An 18,753-nucleotide genomic window follows, 5' to 3' on the forward strand; every position below is an offset into this window, starting at 1 on the left:
GCCTCCATTTGATTTGGGCAAAATCTGAACCATCACCAAAGCAACATTTAGCAAAAAGTCTAGTCAAGATATCTACAGAAACTATAAAAATCCTGAACGGAGTTACAAAGAGTGATAAGTACCAAAACTTGAGAGACTAGCAAATATTTCATTACTTTGACAGAAGCAGCTCCAGAGTTTTCATTTTATGGTTTGACACACATACCATGGCATACTACATTAAAAAAGCTTAAAACTTGTGTATGGATTGCTCCGGAACTCCTGAAAAGAGATTGTTTATGTATAGTCTGAAATGGAACAAATTGATTTCTACTTTAAAATATGCAAGAAAAAAAAAATCACAATGAAATACAAATAATATAACTGAAACATAGCTAGTACATGCAAGAAATACAGGAAAATACTGACTTCTGATAAGAAAAAAATGAGCTGCTGGCAATAAAGTGCACTGGATATCTGTTATCTGAATTTTAGAGTAAGAAAATGCATAAATATGAGTATCATTTGATATTTTCATGCAAGATAATTATTTTAGAATTTGAAGCTACGGGAAGAATTTTGATTTGAATCATTGTATCTTAATGCTGACTGTGACATGGAATGATGTAAGGAAGGTAGAAATCCAATCTCATCCCTTTTACTAGGGTTCACACAGACCCTCTGGTATTTCTGAAGGCTTGGAAAGGCGAAGTTGGCATACAGTGTGTTCCATATCTAATTTCCTTCTTTGGTGAAAATTCCGGTAATTATTAATGACATTTACTATAGAGACATCTAAGACAGTTACAAAGTTTCTAACAGAAACTCTTGCTGTAAGCTGTGCTCTTTGTGTTTTTAATGTATGACATATCAAAATACAGGAATGCAAGTGAAACAGAGGCAATAAAAGAAACCATTGTGAACCATTTCTAGTGTGCAAATTCAGATGCTTTTCAAACATCAATATATCATGACTGTTTGCAAAGTATCAAAGAACAATGTGTCTTTCCTCAGCGATGGTAGAAATGCTGCTGTGCAAAAAGCTCCATCACTGGGTCGATGCTATTTATGACTGGAGAGCAGCCACTGCTGTGAGGGTAGTCCTGCAGGTCATAGATCAGGGCACTAAATAAAGCACTTTGCAATCTCTGTTTTAGTGGTAGAGCAGGAAAACCTAAGTGCCCAAAGAGCACCCTTCCAGCATCTTCCACCTTCCTGTTGGATACAAGTCTGGCTTACAGTTTTGCTGGCCTGGAAAATGTGAATAATTTTGTTTTCAGTGGTTAGAGTAGATGCTCAGCTTGTTCAAAGTTAAGTTTATAGGCTAAGTGAAAGCAGTTTTCACTAGAAGAGATGAATCTTATCTTTCTGCTAAGGTTTATTAAAAATATGTAGCACCTGATAATTTAACACCAAATGAGTGGCTGCTAAATTTCCCCCTCTCTCTGTCTCTGCCTCTCTCTCTCTCACACACACATCTACACACAAACAGAGGAATGCTTCTCAACTGCCAAGCTATGTGCCAAGATTTTGTTCACTTTAATCTCAATCATATGAGTTACAGAACCATGCAACAAAGTTTTTACCAAGTATGCTGACAGATTTTTAGTTCTAGTGGCTCCACAGGGCATCACTGCAAGTACACCAAGAAACTTTCCTTATTAAAGATTTCTGAGCTGATCCGTTTTCCATTTAAGTCAACATGAGCAGTATCACCATAAAGAACTCAACACTTGCTAACTGATACCATACACTCATCAAAATTATTTCATTTCTAAGTAAACAAAAAGTTGTGGTACCTCCAACACCATTGTGTGGTTGCTGCTGGCACAGGAACACCATTTGGTGGCAGCTACTTTGGTGTGTTATGTCACGTAACACCATGTCAGTTCAGGACTGACAAATCTAAACATATGGTTTGAAATATTGGGGGAAATTTTTCCTGGGAAGATGGGTGGCAGGGGGGCATAGAATAGCCTCTTTCTGTCTTTTGAGGATTTTCTTATTTTCTGAGTGAAGGCATCTCAGAGAAGACCGATCACCCTAACCTCGGTTTGGAGGGGTCCTTGATGATCTTAAGAACCTCCCTACTACCTGTAAATGGCCCGTAATCTGGGCATCTGAACAAGTTCTTGTTCTTTATTTTTAAATCCTGAGAGAAAATCTGGGTATTTAAATTTCTGATCCAAATATATAAAGCTTAAGGCCCTGATCCAACAGAACACCGAAGCATTTCCTCAAGTAAGGAACAACCATTGACCACAAGACAGATCTATTCAGATACTTAAAGAAAAGTCTCCATCTGTTTTGGTGGACAGAGGCCAGTATCAGTAAAGCAGGAATTAGAGAAAGCAGTAACATGTATCCGTTATAAGGTAGAATAAGCATGAGAAAGCAGTTTTTAATAGCAATATGTTTCTCGAGAATTTCAATTATTTGAAATGCATCATCTCTGACACCAAAAATAAAGGTGCATGAAGCAATCTTGAAAAGAGACCTGGATCAGGCTGGCTGGAGCTGCTCAGGACCCAAGTGATAGGGTTCTGTTGTGTTATGAAACAAAATGGTCATGTTTTGCTCTCATTTACATATATGTCATTCCTCCCAAACCAGGGAGCATTGTTTGTCTGTGTGAAGACAAAAAGAAGTTGGTTTGCTATATAATTACATCCATGATCTGTGAAGATCCTGATTATAACAGACCAATCTGCTCAGTGAGTGTACAACAGGAGATCTTTAAGAGACTTGTTAATTCCTTGGGGGTTTATCACGCCGTAGCCAATCTAGGGACAATTCAGTTACTAGACTGCTAACGATATCGGTTTCATAAATTCAGGGGAGTAAAATGAGCTAAAAAATTTTCTCTTAAAGAAGCGAAAGCCTTAACATAAAGCCTCCTTTTTAAACTGCCCTCTTGCTTTGCCCTCTGCCTTGCTCCTGAAGCTTTCTGTTGGTACAATTCCTCTCACTTAGGTATCAAACCCATTAGACTGCAGTATTATATGGTTAAAGCATTGATGTAGCACAAGCTGCTACAGCAAATAATTGAAGTAATAAAATACAACTGCAGTTATTTGCTCTTTTGAATTGCAGGCAGAAAAAAAGGAGACAAGTTTTTTTAAACTGACCCCATAGTGTTGCATACAGACAGCAAAACTTTTTTAAAATGTTTTTTTCTTTTACGACTGTAAAACATTTTTGAAAAAAAAATGATAAAGTTGTAGTATTTTAATATTTTTTTCCCTCACAGGAAAAGCAATTACTCTACATCATGGAGTTATGCTTTCATAATTTTATTTAAAATCCATAACTTTATTTTTTAAGCAATAAGGATGTTGAAAGGATCTGGAACTACAACTACTTGTATTTTCCCCCCTAAAGGAACTTCATGGACTTAACTTTTTTTTTTTCTCTTTTTTTCCTCTGTGTGTGTGTGAATATCTCCTCTAGGCCAAGACTCATTTTGTCAAGTGTTAGCTCAAAGTGTTCTATTAATGGCTGAACTGTAACGTCTGATGAAACGGGGTTTGCAATGGACATACTGCCAGCTCCTTGTCTGTGATGGCATGTGTACCCTACTAGGGCACAGTGCCTCACGTCCTCGGTTTATTCAGGAGGAAAAGACAGGATTTTTGTGTCTATCCTTTTAACTTTTTCATGGCTAGGAGGTGGTTAGCCCCATGTGTGAGCTTCCCTGAATCAGACTCTGACCAGGGGGTATGTCAGGACCTTCATTTTCTCTTTGGCATGGAGTAAGCAACAGAGACAGTCAGCTGGCTTTACATTTCTCTAGACTTTTTGTTTCAGCATGTACAAATGTCAACAACTTGATTTACAATGTATATTAATATTATTTTAATATCTAGAAAACGTTGCCTGATTCTTTTTTATTTCATAGGTTAAGTGGTTTATTTTATTTATTAAGCCTATTGAAAAAATATTTTATGGAAAATTCTGAAGACAAAATGCCCTGTTTCCTTGTACATGTTCACTAATAGATATATTATACAATGCTAGAAAAAGGCAAAAGGCCAAACTCATCTCTGGTGTAATTCCAGTAAAAGCAATAAAATTACACAAGGCATGAATCTGGCCCAGGCATTGTAAATGTTACTCTGGTGCACACTGAGTGCCTGCTTGTTGTTACTGGCAAGGCTTAAAATACAAATCCCCCTTTTTTCATAGAAATGGATACACTCCTCTGGAACAGATTAATCAATGAAACAGGTATCAGGTAACTATGACAAAGATGGCAACTGGTTCAAATGCCTGCCTTTTTTATGGCTTTTTCTTCTTCTAACTAGCTTACAGTCTCTGCTTCCAAATTTTTTATCTATACATTTATTCTCTCTTTTGTGCAGTGTCATTGCAAGGTTTTTCTTCGTCTTCTTTTTTTTTTTTTCCTTTTTTTTTTTTCCTGCTGTTGTCTCCTTTTCTCTAGTTTGTCTTGTATGCCCTTCCGTGATGTTTCCTGTTGACACTTCTTGATATTTTTTCTTACTCAGAATGTGGCTTTCTAGCAGACACAGAGGCCCCAGAGTGAATACTCTTCAGAGCCAATTCTGACTTGGACCTTGCACAACACTATTAACTGGCTCTTACTCTAAGAAAGGTGGCTATAGCAGGATTGCCCGAGCCTGAAGATAGAAATGGTTGAGGAAAGCTTGCCAATATGTTTGCACTAAAATCAACCACTCTTAATTTCTCCTCAAAAGAATAATGATAATTAAAAAAACCAAACAAAAAAAACCAACAACCAAACAAAAAAAAAACCAACAGAAATTAAAATCACAAACTTGTAAGGGCTTTTCTCAGAACTGTGTTGTTTCATATTGCATTCATCTGTACATTTAAGTTTATGCTTGTTGGCCACTTTAAAGTAAACATAGTTCAATGCCCTTCAAAACAGTTTTCTTCAGCCCACTAGAATTCCCTGGAAAAAGGCTTTATCTGCTGAACTGTTGGATATTTGTGTGTGTGTGTAATTGTGTATTTTTTTCCCAATCAATTTGGGTTTTTTTCCTTTTTTTCCCCTTTTTATTTTTTTTTTAATTCAGTGCATATAAAACTAGGGAGCAGAAGCCTCCTTGGAACAAGATAGAATCATAAAAGACTTCAGGAATCTCATCACAAGCTAAACAGTACAAATTGCACATTCTTCATGGAAGTATTAGCTTTTAGTGCGTGCCTGGATCCAAGCATAATAGATTATCCCAAAGTGGGAAAGAATGAACAGTACAAAATTAGCAGAACTGGGAGCTCAGATCATTTGGTGGAGCAATATGATCTCTGTACTTTCAGGGTAGTGAATTCTAAAGCCACTGGAAACAGTGTGTAAAATTATATCAGAGTAAGCAAGGAAGCATGTGTAGGCCCGGGAGAAGGAAAAAAAAAGTTGGGAAAATACCTTTCCAGAGGAAAATAAGAACTGGAAATTACTGAGTTTGTAGGAAACAAACTGCTATTTATGAACAATTGCTTGGTCTGAGGATAGAAATATGCTAAAAGATACAACAGAGAGAAAACACAAATAAAATACATTTCAGTGGTTGTTCAGGGGCCAAGTGCTGTTGGAGAATAATCCTGCGCTAAGACAGAAATATAAAACTGTGCAGGATAGGTCGGTCTCCTGAGGTTTCCCTCCTTCTCAAGGAAACCTTGCCAGAACAAATCCTTTATGCCACCGGCTGATGGGTTTGGTCTAACGGTGCTGGGAAGTAGCCCGGGAGCACTGCATTTTTAATGGGAGCTCAAAGATGGTGGTGAGCACACCCCCTGCACTTTCTGACTCCCTTCTTCAGGTCCTCAGGAATGGGAATCCATTATTTTTGAGAACCAAATACATTAAAACAAAACAAAACAAAAACAAAAAATAAAACCCAAAAAACCCCAAACCAACCACTTAAGCCTAATACACCCTGGAAGAGCAAGTCGCTGAACACAAATCTAATAGTATGGCATATTACAATATATATAGGGATATAAGCTGCTAGAGGTTGTATATTGTGGCTATTAATATATACCCTGGCTGCACAGGCCTCGTGGCTTCAGCCATCCTCACTGTGCTCCTGTCATCTACTAACTACACCATAGGAAAGATAATGATTCCAGCATGGGAGTCATCTGCTTTAGGAGGTGTTTGGGATTTTTTCCCAATTTTCCTGCGGTGTTTTCTGCCATTAGAAAATGAGATAGCATTAAACTGTTTTAAAAACTCATTTTTTTCTAGCTATATAAACATATTCACAATACTTTATATTTTTAAAACTCATTTCCTCTTTGCTGAACTCCTCGAGATAAGTGAACTCTCCTCTATGTAAACTTTCTACAAGAATACTGACTACCTTTTAAGCGGTATATGATTTAGAAGGTAATTAAATATCACTTTCTTTTTCCTTTTTTTTTTTTTTAATAAATAGGTTTTAAAGTGCTTTTAGCTGCACTTTAGCTTTTAGATTAAGAGATAAAACTGATGAAAGGGACACAACCTTCTGTCACAGGGCAGCATGGCATTTGGGAGGTGAGGTATTTTAAAATACCATTTTTATCTTCATTTCTCTTCATCAGGATGACTGTATTTCTTTACTACATCCCATAAGGTACTTTATCTTTGCCCATAAAGACATTTTCTTCCTTAAACACTGAAGGTTCTGCAGTGCAAAACCTTGTACATGTGCATGTCTACAATGATATTATGCATAATCAAATTGCAGATATAGACCATAAAGCCAAACTGAGTCTGGATTTTAGCTGCTTGAGGGTGTCAGGCTTTGGACACCTATGAGAAATCTGATTTTTAGAGAGTGAGCTCTTAAAAGTTCTTTCAAAACTGTAATTTCTTCAAATTGCATGCCCAGCCTCCAAGTGCCTGATGGTGACTTTTAAAGTCTCTCTCACTAACATACCCGGTCCTACCCCCGCGGATCAGCCCCCCAGACCAAGAACCCTACACTCAGGGATTTTTTTTCTCGCTGCTCTTCTTTAACACGATTTGTTCACTGGGGCTCAGATCAACGAAACCCAGTAAATAATACATTGGACAAACAGAGAAGATAACAAAAGGAAATAGTTAAGGTACTATAATAATTTTAGCCATTCTTTTTTCAGGTCGCTATAATCTGCCCAAAGATAACTAATTGTTCAAAGTAAACATTCCACTCCGACCACAAAAGGAATCCATTACACAAACATATAATTCACAGTCATTTTTAGTGGGTTGTAAACAGTTTGGAATGAGCATAAAATGGGACAAAAATCAAAGTGAGCATTTAGAAATGAAAAAGTGTTTGCTACAAAAGGTCAGTCCCTTTACTTGGCAAACTATGTAGAAAAGCCTGGGAAAATGTTGAACACACAAGCAGTAAGGGAATTTTAAAGCCAACAACCTCCCTGTTTCTTTAAACAGACATCGGAACCTATAACTGGATCCTGTCAAACAAACGACAGCAAAAAAACATAACAGCTGCTAAGAAGTAAAGTTGAAAGATAAAGTTTTCTAAGCTAAGATCCTTCTCAGAAGTGGACTAAAGGTCTTTCTTAAATCTTTAAGCAAGGTTATGGATCCCAGGGTGGCTTTTAGGCATTGAATCAAATATGTAATTTTGTGTATCATTCCTGTCAGAGCATCCTGTGCTCCAAGAAAAGCAACAGAAAACAATGTCTGCAATGTCCAGTTCAGGATGGAAATGGTACCTGTAATCACCAGCTTTGCTACTTGCAGTGTCATTTTTCAAGTCATTTAGGCTGATTTGAGAACACTAACTGGGATTTGGGAACAGAGGGAGAAGATGAAGGGTTTCAAAAAGAGAGATGAAAGTTACATTCTATTTCCCTGGAGCATTAGGACTATATTTCTTTACAAAACTCAGACTGCACTGGATACTCTCGATAGGTTTAGGATGCTGACTGCTTGGGGTGTTCATTTACTTTGTCATTAGACACACCGACAAATTATCTTCCCTGGAAAGAGTTTAGTATCAGACTGTTTTCACATGATAAAACATTACTATGAGAAGTATGGGATGGCATTTTGTTTAGGTACAATGCAGACTGATATATTTATTTTTTTTTAAGTGTTCTACTCATGTCTTTCACATATTAAAAAAAAAAAAAAAGAAAACGTAAAAAACCAGCCAGGACTTTTAAAGGGTCGTTGGATAACAAAATAAATAAGCAACTCAAGAAATGACTGGAAATAATATCTGGCCTAGAAACACCAAAAATCTTGCAATGGGCTCCACCCTTGGCAGGAGTGCACAGCATGTGAGTTGTAGTATGCTGGGAGGATTGTCCCAGGCTTCCCTGGCTGTGCTGCTCAGCTCAGGGCTGGCACTACCTATCAAACCATCGCTGGGGAGAAGAGAAAGCACGGAATACAGATTGAAAAAGGAAGGTCAACAGACAGCCCCAGGAAAGCCCAAGGTACATCCAAGGTAGGTGCTGATGTACAAAGCAAAGTAAAAGACAACACAGAAAAAAAAAGGAATGCACTGTTCCATGGAAAACCTTCCCACCAAGTCCCTGAGAAAGCAGAAAGTAAAGAAATGCTAGAAATCTTTGAGTAGCCACTGCATTCCTTCAACCTGATCATTGCATGGTACAGAATTATTCTCTTGCCCTCACCAGGTCATATACATGGGAGGTTTTTTCTATGTGGGGTATTGCATTAGATACCAAGACTACAGCGCTCTTTGCCTTCAGTAGCGTAGGTCTGTACAGCTAAATACTCAGGACAAGAAGTTAATCAAAATTCTGAATGAATAAATAGTATAGGAAGAATGAAGAAAAAACCCCTGAGCTTCCTTTAAAAAAAAAATAAAAATTAAATGTGGCAATTGCCTTGCAAGTTTACAAGAATGGGCACATTTTTATTGACACACTTTACTAAACTCCACTACCAGCTCTGCAAGATGGCTGAGTACATTGAGGAAGACCTCCTGCTTCCCAATCCTCTTTCAATATCTCTAAAAATAGCAAATAGGCTGGAACCACGCCCTCCCCCCCCCAAAAAAAAAAAACAAAAACAACCTGGAATTCAACTTGACCAAGTAAATCTTTGTCAGATAGATAAATATGAATTTTGGTGTGAGACTTTTTAGATCAGACCTTATAAAGCACCCCTGTCCTGAAATGCTGAAAGAGCACACAGTAGCCTAGAGGACAAATGACCAAAATGTGATCTAGAATGCAGCAAAATAATTTCAGAATAATTCCTTTCATTTCAATGTAGATATTGATTTAAAAATAGTGTAACTAAACAAAAAATCTTGCCAACATTTAATGACACTCTCTACATTTTTAATCTGTGGGAGAATATTACTACAGTTGGTTATTGTATGTAACCTCATCTACACAGGAAAATGTACTAATTAATATGGTTTATTCAGATCACTGCTAGACTTTCTTTCGATGCACAGTGATAATGTCTTAAAAATCAGAAAGACAAACAGAAAACCAATAGGTAAATAATAATTAAAACCATAAGCTGATGAATAGGGATACAAACATTCAGCAAAGTATGAATGTTTTGTAAGTAACATTTAGAGTTGGTCTCCTAAGGTCTTTTCTCCTAATAATCCTTTATCTTAAATGAAGCCCACAAGTAACATTTTTGGTACAGTTACAGTATGTAGATGATATATTTTCTAAATAGGAAAAAAAAAAAAAAAAAGCTTTTCTACAACAGCCAATATGCCAGCTGTACCGAGTATCTAGGCCATCTTACTAAGACTATGAAAGTAAACATACAGTTTTCATTAAATGTGCCTTTCCCATAATTGGTACATAAGTATTTCCCATGACTCTGCAGTTGAGTATCTTGGCTGGAGGCATATCTGGCCATTAAGAGGAGGGCTTTAGATCTGTTGAGTCTCAGCCATGCCGGGAGACTTGGCACCTCCACATACTGCTTCCTAATACCAACCCCGGTATAAAATGTCATCAGAAGCTTGCATAAACATTGGACTTAGCTTCACATAAATTACTGCTGTCCTGAGATAGTTTGTGCCAGAACTTAGTAAAAACAACACTTTGAGTAAATAGAATGTGAGTAAATGCAGGCATCTTAATCCAAAAAAATGATAATAGAAAAAACCTGCATATCAACTATAAACTCATAAATACAACGATAAAATGAATTTTTTATCTCATGCCGTATGATTTGCTTTTATTTACATATCTGACTAACTAAAAGGGATAGACTTCTCTAAGTCACAGCAAGTTTGAAGGAAATGCAAGAACAATAATGCAATACTCCAAAGGACGAACACCTTAGAAGAAACAGTGATATTTTCATTTTCTCCCATGAACATTTCTCCGATAATCACACAGACAATAAACATATAATTAGGTTTCCTGGATTTTTCTATTACAGTTCATCAGTACAGAGACCTCTGGCCTCACTTTCCTGGAGGAGTGGTCGGATACCACAAAACATCCATGAAACATCCAGTGCATCTTTTGGAGAACCTGCGCTAAGATCCTGACTGGTCAATTAGACATGTTCTGCATGGCGGGGCATTTTTATAATCTAATCTCTTCCTTTCCTTTTCATGTTCTGAATTTCTCCTCACAATTCCTCCTCTATTAATAGCTACTTCACACATTTCTCCCCTTTCTTTGTCTCTTTCTTTATCCAGCCTCCAGCCTTCCTCCAAAAAACCAATGCTGCTATCTCCCCCTACTGAACGATCTCCAGTTTGTTGGTCCCTGCCTTCCTGCCAATCATTCTGGGAATAATAATATCCCAGTGCTCTCTTTGCTGTATAATTAAAGCATGAATTTCCCAGAGTTTGAAACTCCGGGGTAGTTTTATTGCACCTTTCACTATAAAGCCAGGTAACAATGATGGAATAAAAATAGCTTTTCCCTTTGTGGTTAACGGTCTAAGTATCTTTTTATTTTTCATTGGTTCTCTTGTTCTGAGGCTCCAGTATACGGCAGTGACAATGGGTTCACCCAGCCTTATTCTGAAAATAAATTTTCTATCTTTTGCAAGATATATGTTTCCCCAGATCCCTGGAACAAGTTGTAAACTTGTAACAGATGGTGATGAAGCCTCACATTTTTATACAATACATTTTAAGATTCTGCATCTACCGCATGTACCTTCCAATGAAAATGACCTTCAATGAGAGAAGATACACTCTGCAGAAAGGCAGGCAGGCAACGGTGTTAAGTATATCTTTTTTATACTATGAAAATCCTTCTTATTAATCAAAACTTTTAATGAGGACTAATACTCATTCCAAATATTCTTACAATATTATGTCTTTTTAAAATAATTGTAAAAATTAGACACCTGCACACATTTTTAAAAATATGGTCCTACTAGAATAACTTATTTTGGTTGAAAACAATTCAGGACTTAGGAAAAAGTATTGGCATTACACTCACCAGGGACTTCAAAATGAAAGTTACTGACATTTTATTGATGTTTAGCTCTTGCTTACCCAAAGAAAGACTAGAACAACAACATGTCAAGCAAAATATAAGGAAAATAATCAGCATGAATGGGTTCTATTAGGGTCTTATCATATAAAGGAAATTAAGATACAGAATGTGATATAGTTCAGTTCATAACTATATTATAAATTGAACTGCCTGCCTACCCTGGCAATTCAAGCAGAGCTACAAGGTTAAAGTTTTGATTACTAATAGAGCAAAAAAGAATTGTTAAATATTAAGGTACTCACCTCTTCTTTCAACAGCTTTTATACACTGTCTTACAAACTGGGGGACTGTAGATTTCTCGTGCTCACAAACCAAATGCAAATGGGAGCCAAAAATTTGATCTGTGTTTGGAAAAAAGGAGGAAAATACATTAAGCATTTTTCTGTCTTGTGAGCTTACATATTAATTAAAACCTCAGCTATTTAAGATGGATGGGCAAAGGCAGAAACAAATCCTTGTTGAGTCCTAGTGGACATTAGGTCTTGCCACAGAACCAAATCTCTTAATAGCTGCTGCCTGTAGCACTTGGGTACTTCCCCCTGGGTTCAACTTTCAATTGCCATTTACACCTTGACCTTGACCTTTCTAAGGCTTGGAGGGCCCTTGAGTTTGCTTGGAGCTGCCATAAAAAAAGTGAAGGCCATTCTAAAGATACAGTTCCGTATCTTGTTGCATCAAAAATCCTATATGATATTAACTGTTGGTCCAACCTTGAAACTCGTGATGTTGAGCAGCCTGTCTCTTTCTCACGTATGGAGTTTCACTCTTGCCCTAGAGTACTGTAGATGTACAAGGGCTTCATTACTTTGCATCATTAGGGCTTGGTACAATTTCACCTCATCTTTACAAGGGGCTTTTTTATTCATTAGATTACCTGTTCAAAAAAGAGAGGGAACTAGATGTCTTTTGATGATGATTGCATCTTACACCAAGTTTAACTTGTGATTTGTGCTGTTTCTTTAGTGAATAATCACTTAACTAGATAAAGCTACGTTTTAGCTGTATGATTTTAAAGTTTGATCAACTTTGAACGTTGATCTTAAAATATATTTGTATAAGCAGGTTAAACTCTTCAGATTACTAATTAGCTTCCCCCAGCTCATTTCCACTCTACATGTTTGAGAAATTATGAAAAGTGTAATCAGTAATGGGGACGTTGTCAGCTAGAATCAAAATGAATCAAACAGATGAGAGAAACTACTCAATAGAAGCCAGTTAAATGCTGAAACAATAGGAGTGTGCTATCATCATTTACCCACAGAGACAGCCTGCATATAGCATCTCAACAGAGCACTACATTTTGGAAGGTGGTGTAGAGGCTTTGAAAATTTTTGTGTCGATAGCTGAAGAGTGCTAGCACAAGCGTGGGCTCTGCACAGCAAACCCAACACGCACACTCACGTGCCTCCTGCAGCTCCCATGGCACCGGGTATTGCCACCGTAGCCAGCCCCACCATTTTCCACCATAATCAGTTTCAGCGCTTCTCCCTCTGAGCAGCACACCTTTTTCTCACTAACAACCAAACCCCAATCATTTATTTTCGGCTTTGCAAGAAGCTTCGCTTTCCTATCGCAAATCACTACTATTTCTTACTAAATTCAGTTTTCAAGAGCAACTCTGCCTTTTCTTCCCTAATACCTCAGAGCAGGGAACAATCAGGGAAAGAAAGTGGGGTGCATGGGATGGTTTGGGCTTCTTGCTATGTCTCAGGGAAGTTTATTCCAGCACCTCTGAAGGCATATGATCTGCATTCTGGTAGAGTACATCAAAGCCTGAATTTAAGTTAGCTGGAGTTTCAGCTGCAGAAGGGATGGAGGACTGGGTTCACAGAACTACACTGAAGAAGGTTGTGTGCATGTGTGGCGTTAAGCATTAGCGAACAGTCTGTTACATGTTTTGGGGTTATGTTTCTGACAAAGCACAGTCTGGTTACATTTTCTTCATAAAACATTTATAGCTGCCTTCAGTGGTAATTATATATACAGAGATTTATGATTAAAATGTACTAGCGCTTCCTCTTTTGACATCTTAATTGTTTTTTTAAAAATTTTAGCAAAGACCTGTCAAATTCTTTGCATAATATGGAATGGTCTCCAATGTAAATTATGTTCAAAAGAAGTAAAAATGTATCTTATTTGGTGGACAAAGACACTTGTAAACAATTTCAGAAGTAAAACAGGCAAAGAACTACGTAGTGTTTAGATGGCAATACATGAAGAACTGAGACAGAATTAATGCCTGGGTGTTCAGCAGCTTCTCTTCACAGTTAGAACCACTTTATAACCAACTTCCAGGATTATTTTGCAGTTACTCCGTCAATCCCTGGTATGAATGCAGAATACTTGCTGTTCCTGGGAGGAAATTTTGAAAAGGCTGGAAACTGTTCTGCAAATTCTCACCTAGTCCATTACTTCTTTTCTGGGTACAGATTCTGCATCTTCAGCAAAATGTTTAATCTCATTTTAAATACCTTTCAGTATATGGATATAGAGATGTTCTGTATCTTGCAGTTAACCTTTAAAACACCTCTTATTCAGAAAATAGGCACTCAGGATTTTTGTCTTGAGTAGAAAGGGCAGCAAATCAGCATTGTACAGCTGCTGGGCATCAAAAGAGACTGTGGTAGAATACAACACACAAGTGCTTTGGAATTCCTACACACACACACACACACCCCTTCCTAGAAATCCATAAGTATTTATAAGTACATGATCTCATGAGTCATCCAAATACTCTGAATTCTGGGTACTCCTGAACCGCAAAGTCCGTGACTCTCTCTAGTCAATTGATTTGTTGCCGGATCTGTTTCTGAACATAGACACGGGAATGGCAGTAGTTCCTCTGCCATATTTACACTCTCAGAGGTCCTGGGGAGAGCTGAGCAAAACTCAGCTAAGCTTTGTTTGTGCAGTATTTCGAAAACAAGGGATTATAGGAATGGCAAATTACTAACTTTAGTAAACTATGTGTAGATCTATGTGTAACTAAGATTAAACTGTTATTTTCTTCTTCTTTTATAGGTGTGTGTACATATTTTAAAACTAGTTTAAAGGACAACTATTCAGGACATTTTTTCCAAAAAATAAGAACTGCTCCCAAAGGGATAAAAGAAGCAAAAATCCTTGATTTATTTGTGATAAGGCCTTTCAAAACTTCATTTTTTATGACTTGAAAAAAAAAAAAAAGAGATGTACACAACACTCCTAACCTCCTGTTATGACAGTTTATGTTTCCTATCCAGCTTATTTAACTCAAATGCCTGGGAAATAGACACAATTACCACCTTATGGAATGCTACTTAACTTTAAATGCTCCCTTCTGAATAGAAATCCACTTTATCTTCTCAGAGTTATTCCAGTTTCTCAGGAATTATTTCCTCTATAGGCTCCTGAAATGCTCTTGTTTCATCATTTAAAAATTTAAATTAACAATTGTTCAAAAATATCTTTTATTAGAACAAAGGCAATTCCCATACAGTGGATTCTGTTCACAAGAGCTTGTACAAAGGAGCTGCATACTATGCCCATATACAGCTTTAATCATTCACTCTTTCAGCTGTTATCAATTTAAAACCAATGAAACTCCCACACTGAGTCCATTTGAGCAGTCAATTTTAATATCTTGGGGCATCTGTAGTTATTCTGAATTGGCTGCAAAAGCAGAACTAACAAGTTAAGCTCTAACCATAAGTCTACATCAGGCTGGTAAACCATACATCAAACACAGACAGTTAGTCAATACTGTAGTATGAAAAACCAACAAGCATTTTTAAGAAGAGCAATATATTCATAATATGTTTGGTGGTATGGTTTACATTACACATCCCTGATATCTGCACATTAAACTTTCTATTTAAGATGGTGGGGTGTGTGACAGCTTTGCACATGGATATAAAATGAGACACCAGAAGAGGAGGGAATGGACATTCACAAGTTGTATAATATAAAATGATGATTACAGCTGCAATGAATTGCTCATTCTGGTAAGCTTCAAGTTTTCCCTGAGCCTGACAGAGCTACTTTTTTTGAGTAGCTCTCGCAGGCTGCAGCAAAGCCACTAATTCTGAGCTGCAGAAATCTAGTCTATGGGAGACAATACTTCTGGAAAAGAAACAATTAAAACAAAATCGCTAAAGCCACATCCTCACTGAGAATGTCATTGTTTAACTGTTCTTGGTGTACATGGATGAGATGTGGCTACACTTGGAAGGAGCTCATACTTCAGTGTTTTTTATTAAAAAACACAAGGAAGGGCATGGCTAATATTCCCAATTCTCAGGGAGAAGCTCAAATTCAGACATGAGAGAAGAAGGTATAATGGTGTCATTCCCAAGTTTTTAGAAACGGCAATTATATTTGCGTAATTCGGTGTCTTCCAGGAGTAGAGTTAACTCTGCTATGTATGGATTTGAACTGCAACTACCAGAGCTTTGAATCAACATCCAAGTTGTTTGTTTTCTTTGTATCTGTGTGAACGTTGGGAAGGAAAAGGGGGAGAGAGAACGAAAAGGCAAAATCGAAGAGGAATGTACAGAGAGAGGGACAGAACAGTAGGCACCGCCGCAGCATTCAGCTTTTAGGAGGGTGAAGGGATGGGATTGGAAAGGGCCATCTTCTGGAAAGTGACTTCTTCTAGCTGCTCAGTCTGGAGTCAGACATATTAAGTCAGACATTAAAATGATGCTGATCCCAGACTGAGGCTCCAAATAATGCCACAACGCTTTTACAGTAAGTGGGCCAGGTCCTCAGCTGACTGAAGTCAGCGGGGTTGTCAGTGGAGCTCCCCTGATTTATGCTAGCTGGGAATCTTGCCAGTCCTTTTAACTTGGAGATTTACTATATATCGTTGATCTGTGGTGGTCATCAATTTAAGAAAAAATTAAATTTGTGAACAGTTACTATTAAGTGGCATATGAGCTGCCAGATTTGTTTCACATTCTCAGAAAAAAGGGAAAATAGACAGTACTACAGACACTGGTCTCTTTTAAGAAATTATGGTAGATTACTGGGGAAAATAGCTCATTTGCATTCAAAGACAGTGAGTCTGCTGTACCTCTCAAAACAGGTCTCCAAAAATGAAATGTTTTTAAATTATCTGAATTATTTCTGACCATCATGTCAAAGGAAAAAACATCGCTTTGTCCAGTGTTTGGCCATCCACAGGGTTTGGGAAACACTTCTGAATGTCCATGCGGTGGTCAAAGAAAGAAAGAAATACCCTTGTGACTCTCTGTCCCTGCAAGTCAAAGAAAACATTTCCTAACTTTCCCTAAGTTATTACGGGCACTAGATGATTTGCTAAATTCCTGTATAACCCAGAAGAATTCCAGAACACACCAAAGGTAGGTCTTGATCCACTTTTTTGGACTTCCCATGAGCATTGCACTTATCACATTAAACTCTTCCCAGGTCCACTGAGACATATGAGACAATAAAGATGTTTTCCCTTGTCTGGAGATAAAATGGTTGGTGATCTCTTTGCTGCTATCTGCACAACCACCAACATATGCTGAGCCCTGTTCTATAGGCTATCAAGCCAAATCACAGCTAGTTCCTTTCACTAGCAATTGAGTGGCTTTTATTTTCATCTTGAAACAGTTGTAACCATTCCAATTTTTATGCTGTTTTGGTTTTTGCCTTAACTTCACTTACAAAATAAATTCAGTGAAGTTCTTTCAGTATCTAGCTTTTGGGAAAGAAAAAGTCCACCCCCCAAAAAACCCAAGACTAATTTCTTGCCAGCTGCATTTTCCTCATTTCCCACAGTGTCATTTATGTTAAGTTGTTACTCATGCTTTTTTTGCCATTTACTGAAAGTGTATTTTGTGATAGTTTTTTATCAACACAACCACCATAGCTTTAAAATCACAGTTTCACAGAAGTTTTTTGTTTTGGTTTGGGTTTTTTGTGGACTAGAAAGCCTCAGAAATCAGGAAGTTAGCAGACCAATATCAAGTTGAAGGTTGGCAATTCATTTTGGGTAATATTAAATCATGACAAAGCTCAAACATAAAGATCAGAGTTCAATTATAGACAATAAAGTAGTTTTAAAAGAGAAGATTTATATATTATTTTTCTAGCATATTACTGCAGATTCTGTAAATTCTGAGAATATTTCAGTCCCAAGGAACTGAGGACCCCTGCCCTTGCATATAAATTTGATCACAGTTATTCTCGAAATAACACAGTTAAAATGGCAGACCTGGAACATGGACCTTATTTACTGTTTCAAGGTTTGCATGTGTGTGTATAAATATGAACGTAAGCGTGCATATAACCGCACACATGTTCCACAAACATACTGTATGACACACCATCTCAAAAATGGTTCACAATGCTTGTAGACCAAGGATATTTTGTGTAAGCATGAGTGAGATGGAAGGAGAAGGACTGACAAACCTCATTAAAGCTCTCGCTGGAGCATGAAAAACCCCAGTCACCAGCTCATTGCAATGAATGGAGCCAATGTGCTGTTCCCATTCTGGCCTCTTTCACGCAGAGGACTAGAAAGCAAATGGGACAGCGATGACAAAAATAACTTTTTGTCATGTAAAGTGTTGGCGCGTCTTCATTTTCAGCCCAACATGCAACTAACATTTACACGTTTGTCTGCTACATTCCCTCATCTGATTATTATCCTCCTACTTCTTATTCTTCTCATTTGTTCGCTACCTACTTTGTTTGCTACGTGGATATTTGCTACATTCTACATAAAAGAGTTATGTTAAGAGTTAAATGACAATCACAGAATTTCTAGATTTCCTGATAACATTGTTGGCAGAACAAAGTACCCCGGGAGATCAAACTGCTATTTAATTTTGAAGTCTGTATTTCCAAATTTGGTTAATGTGGAGAAATGTGTCAAGTCTTCTGGCCAAGTGTGTACACACCAGTGACTAACAGCGCAGAACTGTGTTTAAGTGAACTTACCACCTTAAAATGTATTTACTCATGACTATAATTTACGTGTTAAATTTATTGGAGTTTTGGTTCCAATGTGACATACAATGTAAAAAATCAATATAGATTTGAGAGCTTTATAGTGCCCCTGGCAAATATGAATAGCACTTGATGAAAAGTGAAGGTTTTCACAGCACCTACAGTGCCACTGCATTGGAGTAATTAACACCACACGCTTCACAGATATTTATATCAATTCTTCGCTAGCACACAGAACAGCTCTTTGTCAGAAATTCGGTACTGAGATGTCCTGCAAGGCTTTAGACACACTTTTATTACGAGCCCCTATTTTAAGGGATTTGCAATTCTGACAGAAGTATTTCCCTATGGGATAAAAGTTAGTATGCATGTTCTCAGCGCTGG

At 37.5% G+C, this 18,753-nt stretch overlaps 1 protein-coding gene across 6 annotated transcripts in view; it reads right to left on the reverse strand.

Moving 5' to 3' along the window:
• ARHGAP15 (Rho GTPase activating protein 15) overlaps window positions 1–18,753 on the reverse strand; it is a 348,344-nt gene that overhangs the window by 118,625 nt on the left and 210,966 nt on the right. For all 6 annotated transcript variants that reach the window (XM_040603145.1, XM_040603147.1, XM_040603149.1 and 3 more), the window contains one exon: window positions 11,673–11,771. In XM_040603145.1, coding sequence (XP_040459079.1) covers window positions 11,673–11,771 — 99 coding nt within the window. The remainder of the gene's footprint in view (window positions 1–11,672; window positions 11,772–18,753) is intronic.

Source organism: Falco naumanni, chromosome 8 (assembly GCF_017639655.2).
Source record: "Falco naumanni isolate bFalNau1 chromosome 8, bFalNau1.pat, whole genome shotgun sequence".
Taxonomy (NCBI): Eukaryota; Metazoa; Chordata; class Aves; order Falconiformes; family Falconidae; genus Falco; species Falco naumanni.